Genomic DNA, 21,573 nt, shown 5'->3' on the forward strand with positions numbered 1-21,573 from the left:
CAGTAATGTCAGAGTATTAGTTGAAAAAGTAAGGAGGGGAAGAAGGGAATGTGGCAAGAGGGAGGAGGGTATTTTATATATACTTAAATATACTTCACCCAGGGCAGACAATGTGCTACATGGGATCTCAGAACTGGTGGTGTTGGGATGAAAAAGTGTGTTGTGTGTATTTTACTTTTAAATTAAAAAATAGCTTTACTAGCTGTGGAATGGTTTGGCTCTGAAAAAAATTAGCATTTGCTGCTGCTTGGATTTTTTTTGTTTGTTCTTACTTTTTGTCAAATGTTTTAACACCTTTGAAAGTCTGTGGGAGTGTGATCATGGATGTTTAGGTTTTTAGATTTTTTCTTTTTTTTAATTGGGAAGCTTTGCAAGAATGTGCTTATTTTCTGCTTAAATGCATTTGCTGCTTATAATTTAAATGAGTTCATAGATGAGTGCTTTTTACTTTCAAAATCAATCCTCTTCAAAAAATGGAGCTGTCCTTGAAAGGTGGATTTGTAAAAAGGCATTTATCTCCAGAAGGCTCTTTTTATTGTTCAGAATATAATACTTTACATATTTAATCTAGTAGTCAGAGTGTTTTACACACAGTTGGATTGAATTCCTTGATTGTTAGGGAATGTTGAACTTGAAGATGATTGTTGAGTCAGTTCTTGTTGAAATATTAGTAGATATCTGCTGTTGTAATCAACTGACCCAGGAAGAAGAACTTGTCAGGAATTCAGTCCACACAGTCATATTACATTTAAACTTGCTACTGTGTTGGAGCAGTTTAGTTGTTGTTGATACGTCATGATGTGACAGCGCCAAAACCTGGACAAAAGATAACGAGAGAACAATTTCCACTCGATTATTTTAAAGTATTTGGAACAAGAACTGCAGGGCTATGTGAAGACTTGCGAATTTTTGATTTAAGCTTTAGTGCCTTTTGTTACAAGATACTTAAATGGGCCTGTAATGAGGCAGAAGGAATTGTTCTGGCTGCTTACCCGTTTCAGATATTTGGCAGCTGCCTGTTTAGTCCCCATAAAAAGTCTTTGGTTGTCTTTTGACAGTAAATAGCAAGAGGAAAGGGTGTGAAGCTTATACACTGCAAATCTCCGTGCTGTATCTGCTGGTAGAGTACTGTACCAGAAATGGGCACATCACTTCCAGATGTTAATGTCTGGTAGGAGGACTAAGTGTAGTTTGTTTTGAGAAATGAGTAGAATTAAAATGCACTCAAGGGTGTGTTTTTTTAACTTGAGCTTAATTTGAAGACAGCCTTAATTTCCAAGTCAAACTTTACTGATTTTATTTTATGCTGCTACAAATTGGTCAGAAAATTTCATTATTTTTGTATTTGGTTCCAAATTTTGCTCAAATATAAATTTCCAGCAAGGCCTTTGTCAATACAGTCGTTGCTTACTATAGTTATTGGCTGGAAGTTTACTTGTTTTCATCAAATAGCCCTTTCATATCAAAGGGGGAGGATCAGGGAATCCTCTTGAGAAGGTACTTTGTAATGCAGTCAAAAGCTACACCTGTGTATCCCTTAAGTTCTCACTAGATCATACAGCAATACACAAGGAATAGGATTTGCAGAGTCTGTATGTGACTATGTTGGTTTTCCAACATTTGTCTCTATGTTGGTTTTCCTCTGCAGCTTTTAATCCACGACGCCCGTTTCTTCTTTTCCTTGCATCTGAGAAAGTTGCTGCTCTCAGTAATAGTAAAGCTACAAATTCCATAATGAAAGGCCAAAAAAAAGAAGTGATCCAATTAATATGCAGCAGAAGGAAATGCAGTGTAAGTGAATGCAGTGAGAGAAAGGAGCAGAAAATAATTCATGGAAGGGAGAGAGATTTCTGATCTTGGCAATTTTTATTTGATTTCAGTGAACTATAAGATTACAAATCCATTGGAAGCTGACTTTTATTTGATTTGGTGCATTTGGAACACCTTTGCTCAATATCTAGTCTTTATCATATAGTGTGTGAAACGAATTGTGACTTCCCTGTGTATCTGTTTACATAGCCAATAGAGTAACAGTTGGAACAGTGAAGCAGTAAAGGTACATTTGGATAGGGCAGCTCACTTTTTGGGTGTGGGTAACATTAGCAAATGTTAAAGGAACTATACTTCTATCCAGAAAAATGTGTGCATTTTAAGCAGTCCATCTTTCTTCATTCCCGTAATGAATAGTAGAAAATCAATTGGGTGTTTCAAAACCATAAGCTTTGGCTTTTAAAAGATGTTTTCTTTGCATGTTTTAGGAGAACTTTTCAAATGCATCTGATTACTTATTTGTGTGGACTTTTTTTTCCCAAATTGCTTCTGCACATTTTTTAGATGCAACTTTGGACTTGTGCCTAAATGCTTCTTTACACAGAGCTTTGAATTATATACTATTTTGCCTGAATCATCTCAAAAAGGCAGTATTGGTCTCATTGTTACCCAAATGTAAGAAAAATAAAAGCCAGGTGGACCCTGGGATTTTGACTCTGGGGGGAAGAAGGTGACAGGACATGAAAGATAAATCAAGCAGGCCTGCTGGCTCTATAAATGCATAGAAATGTTGATTGGAGGAGGCCTTTGGAAGTCTCAGAGCAGTACTTTGAGCAGCCCTGCATCAGGTCAGCCTTGGTTTTGCCTTACTGAGGCTTGGAAACCTTTAAGGATGGTCTCTCCAACTATCTCTCTGAGTAACCTGACCCAGTGCTGTGCTGCTGCTCTCTTACTGAAATACTGTTCCTAGTATCCAGTTGATGCATTTTGTATCCTTTGCTTTATCATCTGCTGCTTCTGAGAGCAGCCTGACTCCCATCATCTTTGTAACTAACCTGATAGTTCAAGGTTGCTATTAAATTGCTCCTTTACTTCTCTTTAGCAGGCTGAACAAGCCCTTCTTCATGTGCTCTTCCTCCAAAAAACATCTCTAGTTTCTTTTCCTGCTGTTTACTTAATTTCCTATTTTCAGAAATTACTCCATACTTTAATCATGTTTAAATTAGAGTAAAGGGAGTATAAAGCATTGCTTATTATTTTTGTTGGTTTTCTTAGTCCTTGTTGTAAATAAGCTGAAGCATATCTGAGAAAAGTGTCTTTTTATCTGTTCTCCTTGCTGGAGTTACTGTTCATCAGACACATATCAGAGAGAGTGTGGGTTGTTTCTTTTTTATTAAGAAGTAAGAAACAATTAACCTATTTCTCAAGGTAACTTCCTCAGAAGCTAGTAAAAGTTTACATTTTTCTCAGATCCTTTTCTTTCCAGATGTTTCAGGGGCCTAGGGACCTTAATTCAACAGTTCTTTGAAAAAATGAAATCAATATGAATCCACCAATGATATGTCCAATGCAGTAATTTTAAGTAGGAAACATTTTTTAGGTTGTTCCTCATTCTTTAAACTGAAACATTTTAGTTGCAACCAGAAGTATTTTTAGTAACAAAAATACTCAGTGCTGATTTGGATAGATATGTATTCTCATATTTATCGTATTTCAAAGAATTCTGGTATTGCTTGCAAGAGCCATCTAGGAGACTCATAATCTTGGTGAATTATGGAGTGCTCATAAAAATGTATCTGTTATCCAGTTACAGATAGTTTAAATTTGAATGTGAAAACAGCATTAAATGTTTATTCTGACTAGTAGTAAAATTTAATAACTTCTCAAATTGATCCCAATATCTTAATAATCTGCAAGTGCTTATTTTTATAAAAGCTAAGTGCTGCCTTTGTGCTGATAAAAAAGTACTTACTCCACTATTGTAAGAAGATTATAGTTATTTTTAAAAGTTTTAAGATATGTTTAGTGATAGAATGCCTTGCATAGTGTTTTTTTTCTGGCGGATGGTTTTGAAAGATGAATGATACTACTGTTTGTGAAAAACTTAGCTTAGTGTTTTCAAGAATGGTATTTTATTTCCTTGGTTTCCATTTAAAAAGTCAAATTCTAAATTGTGTATCCAATGAAATTTATTGGGCTTTTGAAACTTCCTTTAATGGCAATATGAATCCTCAAATGTGTACTTTTTGGTGATGAAGTTCTTTGTTCCTAGGTTGAAAATGAGTTTCATCCTTTGATTTGACTCTTTAGTTGTGCTGTTATTAAACTTGTACTTTGGCAATGCAAAAATAAACTCTCTTCTTGCTTTGTTGATCAGAATTGTGTGAAAACAGCTGGTTTATGAATCAAGTGCTTGATTTAGTTGTGGAGCCTAAATCTGAGCAAGTCTGAGGAAAGCTCAAAATAACTTTTTCATTTTAATACTGGCTCATATTATGCTTTTCATTGTCTATGAAATGGTGCAGGGAACAAGAGCTGACTATTGATGCTTAAAAGCCTTTTCTTTTGACAGTTTTTCAAGGGACATATTCAAGTTGTCTCTGTCTTCCAGTAGTGGATAACTGTGACCTCCATAATCTAAAATTTACAGATGGGATAAAGTTCAATAATAATCATAATGTAAGAGTGGTCATAAAGTCCATTTGATTTTATTGTTTCCTCAAGTAAGGCTAAATAGCATGTTCTTCCCCCCTCAATGCTTTTTCTTTCTTCATTACTTATATGTAAGATATGTAGTTTAATTTCTTAAGTATTTTGCTATTAAACTAAAGGTTGTGTGAGAATCCCTGGGAATCGGCAGTTTCCCAAGAATGTGACTCCTGAAAGATGGTATGTTGTAACATACTGCTTCTGCAGCCATGATGTGCTGCATGTCAGAGTAAATTAGAACACAGCTTATTCATTCTCCTGCTACATCACAGGGCTTGGGATTTTGAATACCCATTACTCCTTATTCTTCAGAGTTCATTAATAGTTTTGGACCATAAGTAAAGTTCTAGGTCACTGGCCCTTTCCCCGTTAGTGTTAATGGAGCCCTTTTTATGTCTACTGGAATGTGAAGAATGAAGTTTTACTTCCCTTTTTGGGAACTCCTAATTTTTGCCAGTTGTACAATTACTTCAAGTTTCTGCATTGCTTTAAGGAATAAAAGAGTATCACAAATTTATTTACTATGAATAATTAGAATTTACAACACAAAGAAATTACATTTAAGCCTTAGCCTTTGAGGAAGCTAATTATAATGTATATGAAGATTCCCTAGAAGATGGGAACTGAATGCTGAGAAGACTTGTTTTAATGAGACTGGTTTAAATTCCCTTTTTTATGTTAAGGCCTGTCTTTATTTTGATGCCCTACTCATAAGCTGAACGGAAGAGTGAGATTTGAGTGAACAACTAAGAAATTATTTTAAGCAAGCATGTCTCAAATCATATTAAAAAAAAATAGGAGTTGAATTTCAAACTGAAATGTACAGTTTGGGTCTTTAATGTAAAATTGTCTTTTCAAATGTCAGTTCAAAAGTAGCAGCTTCAAATATTGTGGAATTTTGCAATGTTACATTCCTTAGTAATTTTGAGAAGTGCAAAGAGGTTTAACTTGGTGTAGAAACTATATTGCAATCAGTATTTTTTGCTTCCCTAAAACCTCCTCACATTATCTTATTAAAAGAGTCTTTGCATGTTGATGGTTGTGGTTTTTCAAGGAAAAAGATCAGGAGGAGTGAGAATGTTCTCTTTTGTGTGTGTGTGTGTGACTGTATCCAAGTTACTATCCCTAACCCAGGTTTTGTTCTGCAGCAAACTAATTTAAATCCTCCTAGGAATGCACAATATCCTTGCCAAAGGGTTTCACCCTTTTCAATTGAATGCTGTGTTCAAAATAGGCATTCTTTACTTCTACTAAAATTTTTGTCTTTAGGAATAGACTGTAGCAGTGCATGTGCTTTGTGGCACATAGAGGTAAATGTTTAGTCTGTGCTCTTAAATAATTAAAAGTTCAACATGGGCAGCTTTGCCAGGAGTGTTGCTCACTGGAGGATGAGCATATGCAGAAAACCACAAATTAAAACACTGTTGGAGTGTAATAAGTAAAACAAACCATTGGATTGATTAAAAAGAAAAAAATTTACAATTCTTGTCTCTTTTTTAAGAGTTTATAAGTAAGTTATGTATCAAAGCCAGCAGAGTCAGATAAATCCTCAGTTTTTCCAACACTTGGCTTCACACACAGATAAACTTCTCAAACAGCAGTTTTCAGATCTTCCCTCTGGAAGCATACAGCAACATCTCTTACTGAGAACTGTGGCCACTGCAGATTGGGTTGGACCTATCCTGCTCTCAGTAGAACCTGCATTTATCTGCCAGGGAAGATCCTCAAAGGACCAAGTGCTTTAGACTTGGGGCTGTGGTCAGTCATCAGCTGTGAGGGTGTTAGTACTGAGTTCTGTGCCTCTTCTGTGCCTATCTCACTTAAGGCAGAGTTACTAATAGAGGGTGTGCTGTTAGCCCATTACAATGGGAAATAAGGGGATTGTTTCAAACAGTAGGTTTGGATACTTTAAATGAATGTTTTCAGTTCCAGGGTCTGGTAGCATGGCCATGGCCAAGTGCTCCTTTCATTTGGAGGACCCATCTGACTTAAATGTGCAATTCTTTTCCTCAAACAATTATTCAGTCATAATGTAAGTCATGTTGTGTCCTTCTGGTTAGATTGGTATTACTATGCTACATTGATTAGCACTTACCATTAGGAGTACATATTGAAAAAATATTTCTGTTTTCTGCTCAGTGGAAACCAGTGGAAGTATTCTAACTGAGGCTTTTCTAGGGAGTTGGTTCATCTCCAGTAAGGAGAAAATAATCATGTTCAGATAACTTGCTCGCAGAGGAGTTGTCCAGAGTAGTCTCTGGTCTGGTAATACTGAGCAACCTTGGAATACTGGAGAAGTTTTCAGAGAATTTGAGTATAAAATTATGATTATAATTACAAAAGCAATTCAAGGTTCATAAATCTAGATCAGCTAGATAGGAATCAGTTCCAAGTAAATTAGTGGGAGATCTATTTTACTTAATTTTCTTGACTAATGGAACAGGCAGTATAATTTAGCAGATCTCTTTTTCCTAGTATTTCAATTGAGACCATCACGGAAGTCAGTTGTAGTTACCTTGTAAATAGCTTGTGTTAGCAGGAAGGCAGAGGTTGTAAGAAAGGTAGTAATTTTGATTAAGCTAACAGGGAATGTAGATGTGAACTAGTTTCTTCAGTAGGTGTGATATACTTACTAATAGTAATTGAAGTTAATGCTCTGGTGCAGTCAGTTGGATAAGGAGGGAAAAGTGTGATGTAGGAACTGATATTCTTTGCTTTAAAAAAAAGAGCCTGTAATCTAAGTGACATAAGAGCAGTTGTCCTCATTCAAGGGAAATGCTCCAGAAACATCCCAACATCCTTTCTTGGCAGGGATGAGTTGGGACTGTGTTTGAAAGCAAAGCAGGTGTGGAACAACTTTTTTTTTTTTTTTTTTTTTTTTTTTTTTTTTTTTTTTGACCATACCTTCTCAGATTTGAACTGTATTCTGCTCAGGGGAATTTTTGATGTGTACCTATGTCTTCTGATGAAGAGCCAGTGTGCTGCAATCCCATATGTGTGAGAGCAGAATTGCTCTGCTGCTTATGCTTGTTTTTCCCAGTTTGCTGTGCAACTGCAGATGGTTTCTGTGGGATGTGTGCATGAAGGTTGGTGAGGATAAATGTGTTCTTGGTGCAGTTTGTTATCCTTACTTGTTGTTTCTGTTGCCACTGCAACTCTTCCTGCAAAGAGTTTATTATTAAGAACTCCTAGAAAATAAGGCTGCAGGGAGCCCCGAAGAGCTGTCTAGTTTGTCATCTTGTCCTAACAGCATTCTTACACCTGTGTTATTCCTGATATTTATCTTCCATTGATGTGTACTTTAAAATCTCCAGCGATAAAGATTACTTTTCTAGGCAAACTGCTCTATGCCCCTTTTTTGGACATGGCTTTTTGTATGTTGTTGGGTTTTTTCTTTCTGTGATGTACTTGTTATTCTTGCAACAAAGTCCTACTAGGATGAATGAAATGCATAAGTGAATCAGTCTTCATCCTATTTGCAAGGTGTGTTTTTGTTTTCACTAACCCAGTTGGTTGTTTACAATGTGAGCTGAGATTCTGGGAGAAAACCTTTCTCACAGCATTTTGTATCAGTAGTGAATGACTGTGAAAGCCTTTGTGGGTGCTTGGTATGAGAATGCATAGATGTACCTGTCTCTTGCTTCCCTCTCCACAATTTAGAAACGGTCTTCAAACACAAACCATAAATAGCAAAGGAGCTACAGAAGAGACTCAGAGCCTTTCATTATCCTAATTCAATTTAATAAGATACTACATTTTATGGAAGTAAAGATAACCAGAAAAATCCTAGGCCATACATCTGCACATACAGCCTGCAGATTCAAGAAGTCATCTGGGTCTTGTGTTGGAACTCAGAAGTCTGAATCAGTAGTTTGTTTCCCTCTAAAAATAGATGGTGTTTAGTATTATCAGGGACACTATTTATATCCCAAAATAGTTAATAATGTTAAACGTTAGTATGTGCTTTTAAATGAATTTCTGTTGAACCTCTATTTCTCTGGTTTGAATTGCTGAGGTTTTAATTTTGTGAGATTTTATCCTTTTCCATGTCCAGACTGCTTTAGATCCTTGCTTTTACCTGACTTGCCTGTGGTGGTCCTGGCACCCATTTGATCCTGTAGTTAGGTAGAGCAAGGTGTACAAAATACTGTTCCCTTTTCATAGAGGTACCTTTCTACTAGGAAGTTACCCTGACATGATTTGCCAGAGTCAGCAGAGGGGGTGCAAAGGACTGGTAGATGCCCTTGTGCAGGAGCAGGAAAGAGGGAGTTGGAGTATAGCTAAATGGACACTTGCTGATTGTAGCTGTTGTGGAACCTCAGCCCTTGCTCATTATGTTGTTAAATTTTTAAGGAATCTTGGGGAAGGGAGAAGTCTTGTTTTCTTGGCTGGAAAAAGCAGTTGCAGGGGGACATGAAAATAATAAAAAATAGGAAGTAGAAGTAAAATCAAAGCAATGCAGAGTTATTTCAGTGTTGAAATAAAGTTTGACTCAACTTTAGGTTGAAGGTTCAGTTCTGATTGTATCTGGAGTAGTTGCCTTTCTTTAAATTGTCTAGTGCCTTTACACAGTTAGTCATAGATATGCAAAGAAACTTTGTGTTTCCACATTATTTTAATATTGTTTGTGAGACTTTAGGATTCCTTGCTCTTCCAGATCTACAGTAAGAGTCATGTGGCAGGGAAGGGAAAGAGTTTTAAATGCTTATTGAACAGAAAACTGTATATATATAAAGCCTTCTGCTAATTTTTGTTTCGTTTAGTGCAGGTGCTAAAAGGTTAATAGCTACTCTATCACATCTATTGTATCTAGAGATTCTTTTCTAACCTAAAGCAATGTTAATTTCCATTTAAGGAAGAATGTCTGCAGGAGCCAGTGGTATTTACTGACTGCGCCTGTAAAAACATTCCTTTTCACCCTCAGATGCTCACTCAGCCTTCTGTTTTCCAAGCGACGTTATTACAGGCTTTAGCTTGTAGTCTGAGAAATGTTTTAATAATGTGAACAGCAGAATCCTCATTCCTGACTCCTCCTCAGATACTTCTTTACTTGCTTTCCCCTGCTTTGGATTGGACTAAAGGTTTAGCAGTAGCTGCGGGGGATTTATTTTGCTTTTTTGCATGTGTGTATCCTCCTGTTAACAACATGAAGATCCCTACTGGAACATCAGTTTGTATTTGAAAGAGGTTTTTTGTCATTAAGATTTCCTTAAATCAAGGGAAAAAAGTCTGATTTTAACTATCATTTGGCTGTGATAGATAATTATACGAGACAAATTGAATGGAATCCCATTTCCAGTGTTATCAACTCATGTGAATTCTTCTCCTTGTCCTCTTTGGTCAGAGTGACAGGCTGTTGGGCTGGACACAGCAATAGCTCATGGCTGCTCCATGGTAACGGAATGAATGCTTCTACCCCGTGGTACCTACAGGCTACTTGAATTACCTTGTGTTTACCACAGTTTGGTCTACAGAAAACAACACATGTGAACAGTTAATATGGCAAACATGATGCATGTTAATTTTGCATCAGTCTTACCCTTAACCTCACGCTTTCATTACACTCAATAGATGGGGGGAAGAAGTATAGCCATTCTGTTCTGTGCCTCAAGCAAGGGAGAGCCTTGCCAGTGCCTTGGGTCTAGAGCACAGAGCAAATCCATGTCACCTTGTAGCAAAGTTTCTCAGTCACCAGTAATGGGCAGATTTCTGAGTGTTTCAGAAGAGAGGAGTTTACCCAATATTCCTACTTTGAAGTTGAGAAATGTATGGTACAGTTGATGTTACAAATCAAGATAATAAATGCTTTATAAGCTGAAATCTTAATTATTTGCTTGAACGGTCTGGTCTCAGGCTCTTTGATTGAGCTGTCATCTATGTCTAGATGGGGTGACATGCAAATAACTGATTGCTGAAGACCTGGCCAAGGCTTGCACTATATTGTATGCAAGTAACTCTATAGCTAAAAAAAACCCCATAACTTTATCAGTCACTCAACAATTAAAATAACAGTAATGGAAAATTGCCTTTTTTGTATAAAACCTGTGTTTGTAAATGTAAGCTTTTATTTATCCAGCATTTTCTGCGTTTTATTTATTCATGCTTTGTTCTGGTTTGATTTCCTGTAGAAATAGCATTGCTCTCTTATGGAATGAGTTACAGTAGTGTAAGGTTCCAGTGGGTGAAGTTGTTTTGAACCAACTGTGTGACATGACTCATTACTCCCATTATGATCCTATACTATGATATCCTCACACCTGGATGGATTTGGTTTTGTGTCTATGCATGTTCTTCTCTGTTCTGAGGTCATCATATTCAAATGCTACTTTTGCACTAAGTTACTTGAACTTCTGGTACTGTTTAGTGTGCACATGAAATACTCTTTAGTGGCAAATTCTTGTCTATTTGCATGTTCCCACCCTGAGGTCCTAGTTTTTCTTACCTACTGAAAGTGGAGAGTGCCCAGCTCTGTCTTAGACCTGGTAATCAAAATATGAAAATTTTTGGATGCATGTTGCAGGGAAAATTGTCAGAGTGCAGCCCACTCTGACAGTGACAGAAAGACCACAAAAAACAAGTACCTTGTGTAGTTTTGCTTCTCAGACCAGTTGAAACAGATGTGTCCTTTGCTTGCTTGCTTTGCTGCTGTAATATCTGTTTACTTGAGTAGCTCTCTCTCACCAGGCATCAGCTACATGTTCTTTCTGTGAGCCTTTCCCACAGCTCTTTTTGTCTACCACGCTTTCACCTTCTCACTCTCAAGTCAATACCATAGTTCCCTTAGTTCCTCACAGAGCTTTTGAATGGGAAGAGTCAAACACCTGCTGAGCTGGCTCAGGGCTGTATACAGTGCTGACTGCTTACGTGGAAGGGTAACTGCCTGTTTTGTCTAGTCCATGAATTACTGTGGCAACTAATCTGCATATTTCACTTGTAGCAAACTTCAGTTAGCCCCCTCACACTTGTGCAACTTTAATGTCTTAAAGAATCTATTAGTAAGTATTAATTACTGTCTGGAACACAACATGCACACACCCGCTAGCACTAGTGACTTCAGAAAGATACAGGTACAAAAGAGCTGGGATTTCTGAGCGCAGTTTCCATAAGAAGCAAGGATACAAGTGGAGGTAACAGAAGACTCTTAGGCTGTTAGCACGTGAGATTGCACTATGAGAACCTGAACTGGATTTCCATCAAGGTCCTTGGACATTGATATATTTATTTTAAAAGTGTTGGCAATGCTCCCAAGGAAGAGGACTTCCCTACAAATACAGAACTAAAGAGTGATTTTGGAAGTCTAGGTTGGGAAACAGCTTCACAGAATTGTCACTAGGATTATTCTGTAGGTATAAGGTGTTCTCCCAGGAGGTAGTTAAAATGTTGACTTGAGCAACAACTTTAAACTTTTTTCATCATACTTGGTTATATCTGTCCTATGGAGGCTTCAGTACCACAGATGTTCTTTTTCTCTCTGCACAGTTTTGATCAGTGCTGTTTATTCCTGACAACAGTGCTAAGTCCATCAAAAGAGCTTATTTATTGCCTCGGAAATAAAATTCAAACTGTTTTTTTGTTTTTTTTCATCCAGATAAGTGCCTATCCTATTTGAAATGCTTTTTCAGTACTACTTTTCCCTTTCTGCCCCATGGCTGAATGTGGAGTCCATCTCTGGTTAGTACACTTACTTGTATTAGGACTCAAAAGAAGCACCTGGAAGAGCAGAAAATCTGATTGATATTTTTATCAGTTTTTCTGTAGTTTGAGAAGATCTCACTACTAAATGGGAAGTGTAGTGCAACTCTCAAAAAAATATTGTGCCAAAGTTTTCTTTGTCCCTTTGGGATCGGTTCTGAGTCTGTTGTCCTGGCTTGCCTGTGCTCATTTGGTTTTCATCAGCCTTTTTGCCTTTATTTAGTTTGACCAATCCCACACCCACTGTATGTAAACATTGAATGAGATTCAGTGAGCAGAATAAGAAAAATGACAACTAGCCCATTAGGCAAGAGAGCAGAATCCTATGAAGGCACAGCATTAAAAAAGAAATTAAATGCAACTTGATATTCAGACAGTATAAATGGCTACAAACTGCATGCTTTAGGGGATAGGGTAGTTAGAAATACAGTTCCACTGATTAACCTGTTTGGTCTCCTTTTAGAACATTCTTCAAGTACTGATCTCATCTTTATTTCTCTTCAGAAGCACCATAGATGTACTGGGGGAGAGAATATTCTTCTGTGCTATATGGTCACATTAAAAGGAATAATTATATTTTTAAAGTAGCATGCTAATCTTCTCCAAGGTTTTTTTCTCTCCCTGTTTCTGTGGCTTTAAAGAGAAGGGTGCTCAATCTGTATGGTCTTTTGCTATGTGACAATAAATCTGTCTCTCATTTGGAGCATTGTTTCTGTTTGCTAAGTTTTGTCAGAGATACATGGCAATGAAAGTCAAAGTGATGGTGGTTACAGACATTTTTACTCCATTATCTGTTGCTTGAGTGGCTTTTGTTCAGCCATTGTCTACATGCCCTCTAATACCAACATCTCCTAAAATCTTACCTTATACAGGATCAAATTTAATAGAAAAAGTAGTGTAGCCAAGCATGTAAATGATCACTTGTTTTCTATACATCCAGGAAGAGTTCTCTTTTCTGCTCTTGCAGTCTGTGATTGTTGTTTCCTAACATCTGTGGCATGATGCAAACTGATATATATTTCTTTGCAAACAGTGCAAATATTTTTAACAGATCTCTATTTTTTACCTCCTGGCTGAACCAGGCAAACTTTGTTTTACAGAATTTCTTCTGCTCAACCTCTGGTTTGCCATCTTTGTTTCAGAAAGGATGCATCATTTCAGAATGTTAATGAAGAGGTTAATGAGACTAGTTTGGTGACTGACTCCTCTTCTCTGTGTATGTGATTTTTAGGACCATTTCTGTAACTTTTAGATTCATATGTTCAACACTATTAGTGATTTCTGTGTAGACAATGTAGTTTTTATTAACCAGATATCCACCATCAGTAGAGGAGGGAAAAGACATGTTACTATCAAAATAGAAGTAATGAGCAGTGTGCAAAATCTGAATGAGGAGCGGGATGTTTATTTTCACTCTTGGCACACAGAGATGTGCTACATAAGGACCCTATACTTCTGAAAGTCAGATCATACCAACAGCATTAGGAGGCTTTGGCTGCTTTTTTCTTACATTCTTTGTTTGATGTTGATTCACATTTTCTTTTTAAGAGCATGGGTTTGGGATTTCTTCTGGATGAGTCATAATTCTCTTCATGTAATAATTTCCCCATGGAACAGGTGTAAGCAGCTGGATGTCATTGCATAAGGATCCTCAGTCATTGTTGCTGCTTGCTACTTCTGTTCTTAGGTGTTGATCAATCAGAAGGGCTCTAAAATGCTAACCATGAGTTCAGCGTTAAATAGTTTAGTGCTTAATTCTGATGTTTACCAATCCATAATTTTTATTATGTCTCTCTCTTTTCTAGAAAGTTTTTAATAGTGCTAAATAGCTTGTCTTTTGCAAGACAAGTTTTCTTGTATCCCTGGAATTTTACTCTGTGACTTTCTTATCATGTACTAAGTAGTTAAATTAAGCATAACCACCAATCATTCTTGACAAGCCTTGTGATAAAGGATTTTTTGGCGATTAGTTTAAGTTAAACATTTGACTTTTGAACTCATTCTTGTGGTATGTTTGAAAATACTGGTGACCAAACAGTGTATTTTGATGAATAACAAACTGTAAACATTGCTGCTTTTTGTTATTATAATGAGGGATAATTGACATTCTGGTGTTGATGCCGTTGATGTTTTACATAAAGCTTTAAAAGAATTCAAAATACTTTGTTATTTTGCTCTTAATACAGACAAATATGCTGGGTTTTTTAACCGAAACATTTCTAAGAGGATTTTGAGACTTTAAATTGTATTTGCTCTGGAATATAATTGAATGTACAAAGCAGGTACTTAGAAATTCTTCTTATGGGTGAGAAAAGGATAGAGTTCAAAAAAAAGTAAATGTGACTTATAATCAGGAATGCTGTGAATTTTGTAGAGCAAGATGTGCATTTCACTGATGTGATGCTCATCTTTTAGGATTGCTTTGTTGGCAGCATGGTCAAGGATGAGCAAATCCTATGGCTGCAGTCAGCTGTGCTCTGGCCCACCTGCTGGGCACTGACCCATTCTTGTGTAGGGTCTCTTTTATTCTTAGATACCAAAGATTCTTGCCTTTACTACTCTTCTATGTTAAAAATCCATGCTTGTGATTATACTAATGGTTGATACTGGACTGCTCCAGTTACGGATGTAGACTTTTAGAAGCGCACAAAAGTCATGCAGATAAGGTGTTGGAGTTCAGTATCCTCTTCTGGACTCTCTTAATATGAGAATTGAACTCTTAAAAAAATAAAATCTTTAGCTGGGTAATTGATAAAACTGCTTGTAGGTTTTAGACGGTTCCTAGGAATAACATTATCTGTTTTCACCTCTATAGGAATGGTTTTCAACTGGTAAAGGAAAGCACTTCAGCAAGTGAAATGTGATGAAAGGCTTGCAGAGTGAAAAAGATGCAATTTTTCCAATTATACTGTCATTATGAGAAAAAGATTTTATTATTCTAAATGTGTTTTACTTAAATATTTTGGGTGCTGTCTGGAAAGTGTAATGAAAGTGTGTTACAAATATGATTAAAATTAGTGTTTCAGAGGGGAAAAGTTACGTAATCTTAAATCATAGAGGTTTGGGATTTTTGCTTGGTTTTGATGGGAGGCACTGACAGAAGCATTTGATACTATGCAAAGAGATTGGAAGATGGTATTTAGCTGATAAAGTTGTGCATGGTAAAGCAAGGAAGCATTTGGTTCTCAGTGTTGCAGTAAGAAAAGTGATTATAGAGAAATCATGTGTAAGATATGTAAGATAGTTGGTTTTTATTTGCAGTCATTTTTCCAAGTTTTTCCTTAGTCAGCCAAGGGAAAGAAAATGTTGAATACCGAAATGTATGTTGCAGTAGTTAATTGCCTGGATAAGTTTTTTCGGAGTTAAAAGCAATTTATATCTTGTCTTGTATTTCTTGAGTTTCTGTTTATTGCCCAATATGAAGCTGAACACGAGGTTTTACTGAGAGTACATATGTGCCTGCACATCTTGCTGAACTGGTTAAATATGGTATTATCTCAAGGGCTCATCATTTTCAAAAAGCTGATGTAGCACAACCCTTCCTGGAGTTCTGCGAAATAAATAGTTTGAATGGGCTTGTATCTGGTCCAGGCAGAATCAACTGAGCTTATTAAAACTGCTGAAATGAACCTGGCTGACCTTTCATGAAATGAGCTGGGAAGCCCTCAGTTATGTGCTCTAAAGCAGAAGCAGGTTGGTGCAGGAAGGGAATGGGGACATTTTGACTCAGCGTGATTTCTTATGGAGAGAGCAGCTTGTGCATACTCATAAACTGATCTGCACAGGATAGGAATATTGCTTCTCTCCAAGGAAAAGAGAGCCGTTCTCCAACTTTTGCTTGTTCTTAGCAATGCACAAATATTTATAGGAGGCAAACCAGTGAATCATTAGAAATGTTCTTCGTACAGTATCTCCTTAAACTGGAGGTGGTGGTGTGCTGGAATGTGGAGATATCTTTGTGGCAGATTCTTTTGAAAGCATCTTACTCTGCTTGTATTTTCCATACTAAAGGTTTACAAAAAAATGTTTATACTACAGCTTCAAACATCTTCTGAAATCCTAGAAAACCTAAAAAATTTCTGTGGATTCCTTATATTAAGATCAGATGTGGGAATGTCACATTGAATATCTGCTATACAAAACTCGGATGATTTTAATGGAAAATAAGAATCTGAAATGGTATGTGCCTAGTGGCAAAATAAAAAAGCAGAGGAAAGGGAATGGACAGAGAGAATTATATAATGGGTCAGAATTACACCTCAGTGGTTACAAGTCCATTTCTCTGCTGTGCTGAGAGAAAGTAATTGCTGTACTTACATCTTTTTCAATGATGTGGAACTAGGTTTTACAGCGAAGTGCAGTATTTGAGAGATCCTGCAACATGAACAACACATTAATCCAGCTAATTGAAATGTCTTGTGAGCTGAGGCAGTTTCAGCTGCAGGGCAGTTTGAGAAAACCCAGTTTTTAAAGTGTCTAACAACACTTAAAACATTTTTAATTTTTTCAATAATAACGTATCAACCCTCATCTGCAAACTGAAATGTGGTTTTATTGATTTTTATTGCTCTAAAAATTAACTAAGAACATAAATGGCAATAATGCCAGCAATCAATAACTGAAGTGCATAAGCAGGATATTTTCAATAAGAAAGCTTATTTCATCATGAGTCAAAACAAGTGGATTTCCTTTTTAAGGCAAATGGTTATTGAAGCAAAACTTAATAACCTACTAAAAGGCAGTAAAAGGTTTAAATTATGTACTTGTTAGTTTGTTGGTTTGTGCTCAGCCTGCATTTTGTAAACATTGTGTGAATTGGTGTGTCTGCATTTTTGGAAGGGGAATGTAACCTTTGTGTTTGGGAAACCACAGCCTCTGACAGTGATTACGAATCTGCTTTAGGGCAGGAAGGCATTGGCAGCCCTGGCCAAATGTGCCATGCCAGCCATGGATGGTGACTCAACCTGTGCCCATGACTCTTCCACTTCATCTCTTACAAGTAATAAAAAACCTGGTGCCTCAGTGGTTCTAACCACTCAAACTTGTGCTGGCCTCAGCTGGTGGGACACCTGCTGCAGTGAAGGGAACTGGAGTGGGGAGCAAGCTCCCATAGCCTTTAAAACAGAAGTTATATGCTCTGAATTAGATTTACATAAACTGTTTAACCAACTGTTCCATGCTTGGGAAGGAGGCCTTTAACCTTGGAAGTATGGATTATTTGGTGTGGTTGAATACCTTTCAATGGTACTGATTTGCAGACTTTTGTTTAAAATTATGTGGCTAGAACTTTCATACTAGATTTTGTTCCTGTTCAAAATTGCTGAAAGAATAGATAGTGGCAGGTGATCTTATATTAAAAGAGAGAAGAACATTCTTCATGACAGATGTAATTGTATTCAGAGAAAAATATTTCTATGGAGCATCCATTGTCTTTGGAAATCTTATGAGATGCATGTATTGGAAGGAGAGAATTTGTGGAGAAAGGTACACTTACGTACTTAGTCACTACTAAGACCTTTTTCCTACAATATTGATATTTGAGCTTCATTTTTCTCCTTAAAGAATGTTTTCCCTTGAAAATGCAGTTGTTTCCTGCTGAAACTCACCCCCAGATTGGGGTGACCCCGGGAGGTGGTAAAGTCTCTCCTCCAACTCAGGCTTTCAAAGAAAGACTCAGTAGTCTTCAGTCGTCCGGTCTCAATGTAGTTTATTGCATGTTATCTCAAGGCACACACACTCCCTGACATTCTCTCTGACTCCTTCTCCCTCTGCGTCTCTCTCCGTCTATCCCGCCCAAGGGCTGGTGCCATCTTTTATATCACACATTGCGTATTAAATGTTTATAGTTTTTCTCCAATGCCTATCACCTATATTGAACAGTGACTTTCTACTCTAAACCAGTCTGTCAGTGCCAACATCACCAAGAACATGGAGGATAGGAAGGAGAAAGAAGGAGGACAGGGCACGCCTAAATCCCTCCATCTTAGAACTTTTGACCCCCATGTACAAAACTCAGACCCCTCTGTACAAGGCCTAAAACCCCCCTGTGCAGCACTCAAAAATCCTTCCTTTCACTTTGTGACTACTTCTATTATAATATTTAAACTTTTGTGATTTCTTATTCTTCCTGCAAAGTAGTAAATTGTTCCATAGATCAAATTCAAAACCACAAGAGTTTCCAGCTGCTTGCCAGGGTCTCAGATGCTACTAACATAGACCCGGAACATCCAAGAGTGTCTGAGGGACACCTTGGGTTACGACAGTTTCCATTCTCTGTCATGACAACTTGGAGACTGGAAGGCCAATCTGAAAATGTTTCTGTTTTTCTAACACAGTATCATTCTTCATCTACATGACACTGGCTAAAATTTACATGATAACTTCTGTGTGCCTCATAGTTCTTTCTGAGCAAGCCTGGCTTTGTAAGAGGCAAAGATGACTCCATTTCTTGTTGCAGTAGGGCCTTATTCTTTCTTTTTGTGTCACTTCATAATGGATTAATATGATAATGGGATAAATTAGGACCTAAGTTTGTTACCAAAATTTTAAAGTTTTACAGTTTATAAAAGGTAGAGGATGTTGATTTAAAGATCATTTCCTAGAATATACCATAGCAGTGTTTGTTAAATGCTTCCTTATAAGTGGACCCTAAAGAATTACATTAAATATTTGTAATTATTTTATTAGGAAAGACTCACTGAAAGTGTTTTTGAATGTGTAATGATTTAGCCATAGTAACCTTCTAAGTATGCCTTTCTTAGTGATAGGAGCAGGTCTGCATGAGTTACATTGAAAGGTTGGTTAGAAGTAAACCAGTGAAATTGCTTTAGTGTTGCTGTCATGAGCCCTGCTGTGGAGAGTTTAAATGGCTTTTATTCAAATAGGTTCACTTGTGGAAACATATCCCTTTCTGGTTGGCAGTTTTTTCTAGCACATGTATCACCATAGTGTTTGTTTTGGAGGAGCTGGACTTAGTTTTTGATATACTAGTGCTATTTTCAGCTAGCAAATAACACTGGTTTCATTTTTAAAGATACTGTATTCCAGCATTCTCATAATATACTTTTGACTAGTTTTGTGTCCCTTGTGCAAAGTGATGGCAGAGATTGTCAGTATCTGAGCCTCAGAATACTGACTTTGTTTTTTCTGCATTAGAAATTTCAACTGAAATAATTTGACATTCATATTTTTTCTCTGCTAGTCCTGTTCTCTGTTTCTCAAGGTACTGTACATTAATCTAGAAGCTTTTTCTGATGTCTTAAACAGGTTATTTCCCTGTGTTTCCGTAACAAAGTTTCACACATCTCTTGTTCTAATGTAGAGTGCTGGCAAACAGCACTCCAACATGATGTCATGGTTGGAATTTTTTTTAGCTTTGTTTGCTCTAAGTTGGTCTTCTAACATAGCTGACTTAGCCCAAAGCTGGTTGAGACCTTGCATTTCTACCCTGGCCTTAATGTGCCTTTGAGCTAGAACAGAGGCAGTAATACTGATTGTTTATTTTTTTATTTACTTGCCTACTTACTTTTACTGTGTCTGTCCTGACAGCAGTCAGTGGTATAGAAATGTAATCCTCTCAAAGCAAGTGTTTCAGCAAATCTGGTATGAAACATTTGTTTTGAAGAGTCAAAATGTTACATATAAGTGTAAACTGTGAATAATTAATGACTGTTCAAGTAATTTTAAAATTATGGATTTTCAGTGGTAAATTTTCAAAGAAAAAATAAAAACCAAGAGGGCCTAAATTAAAATGAGACTGACACTTCAACCTCAGCAGGTGCCACTATGTCAAAAAAGATCAGCTGTTGAGTGAAGAGTACAATTAACTTTTTTTTTTTCTTTTCTGGATTTATTGGAAATCTCTTACGTGTAAAAGTAATACAATTGCATATGGCAAACAGGGTTGTAGAATCATTCAAATGAAAGGAACTTCAGGTATAATCCAAGCTCCTGCTCACAGCAGGAGTAACACTGAACTTGCACAGTGTTGTCTAAACCTTTGTCAAACTGGAACTTGTTTTGATTATTTCTTACTTTTGTGATGAAGAAAAAGCTGTTAGTTGGAAAGAAGAGCATTTAAACACTTTGCTGAAATATGAAATTAATATTTGAAGATATTCACTGATTAATTTTGTGAAATATGGGAAGCATGTGAAGCAACATACAAAGACTATAACTGATAACCAAATATTTTTTGTTTTAGAGCCTTGATGAGTATGAAGATGATGAAGCAGGGCAGAAGGAACGAAAAAAAGAGGATGCTATTACTCAGCAGAATACAATACAAAATGAGAGTTCCAGCGCAGATATCTCTTGCTCATATTTACTCCAGGTGAGATCTTAACTTTGTTCATTTTGGCATTTTACTCAGATTTAAAACTTGTACTACTTCTTTGTATATCTTAACAGTAGATTATACCCTACGTGAAAAAAACCCTAAAGTTCAGGAGTTGACACATTGCTGAAAACAGAGTATGAGGTTCTATTCCACAGACTTAACACTGCTGAGACAAAGATTCTGACAACAAAATCTTCTATTTCTCTAGAGGTCTTGAAGGTAATAGTTTTGATGTTCATCCTGGAACTTACTATTTAGTGAGGGGAAGAGAAACTGGGAGATTCAAGTGAAAAATACTGACAGGTTTAGAATATTCAATTTATTGGAGGTAGACTTCTAAATCAGGAAACATTTTCCTAATTTATTTTGTTAATTGACTTCTAATTACTCATTCAGGGATTGAAACCAATACACAAACTCCTAGGGTAAACAGCCCTTGCCTCTGTGAAACCTTTTCTCCCTTTTTATTGCTTGCCAATCCCCTGACCACACTTATTGCTGCAGTCTCCTCCCCCTGACATCGAAACATTGCCAGTTATGCCCAGTACACCCCTCCTTCATGCTATACCACCTGTGCCAAATGTTCTGTCTCTTTTCCTGAGTGCTCTAAGTCTCTTTAACCAGTCTTATTTCTTCTTCTGTTACCTAACAGTGTGTACAAACCCTTCTGTACAAACTGTACATCCAGCTCTGCCTGTTGACTCCAACAGAGGCAACAGCACATGCAACAGAGGCAACATGCAAACAAACCAAGCACGTGGTGCTCATGGGTAGTTTTATAACCATCCATAATTAGAGATGGCATGACTGGATTGGTGGATCTGGATGCACTTCTAAAATTTTGCCCAGTCTTTCATCTGCTCATGGATGCCTTTAACGTTAAGAGCCTGGGGCAGGGACATCTACAGCTTAATTACCTGGAATGTCAAGATCAGTCCCCTTTTGTTAAAGTTGAATCTGTCATTTTCCATGTTTCCATGTGATTTCACCAAGGTGTCCCAGTGGAAGACATGGGGAACAACTGCTTCCTCTTTATGTGACTGAGTGCTGCAGAGAGAGGATGG

General features: G+C 37.0%; 1 protein-coding gene across 4 annotated transcripts in view; it reads left to right on the forward strand.

Moving 5' to 3' along the window:
- PAWR (pro-apoptotic WT1 regulator) overlaps window positions 1–21,573 on the forward strand; it is a 70,682-nt gene that overhangs the window by 14,117 nt on the left and 34,992 nt on the right. For all 4 annotated transcript variants that reach the window (XM_053943957.1, XM_053943955.1, XM_053943958.1 and 1 more), the window contains exon 3: window positions 20,375–20,503. In XM_053943957.1, coding sequence (XP_053799932.1) covers window positions 20,375–20,503 — 129 coding nt within the window. The remainder of the gene's footprint in view (window positions 1–20,374; window positions 20,504–21,573) is intronic.

The sequence above is a fragment of the Vidua chalybeata genome, chromosome 5 (genome assembly GCF_026979565.1).
Source record: "Vidua chalybeata isolate OUT-0048 chromosome 5, bVidCha1 merged haplotype, whole genome shotgun sequence".
Classification (NCBI taxonomy): domain Eukaryota; kingdom Metazoa; phylum Chordata; class Aves; order Passeriformes; family Viduidae; genus Vidua; species Vidua chalybeata.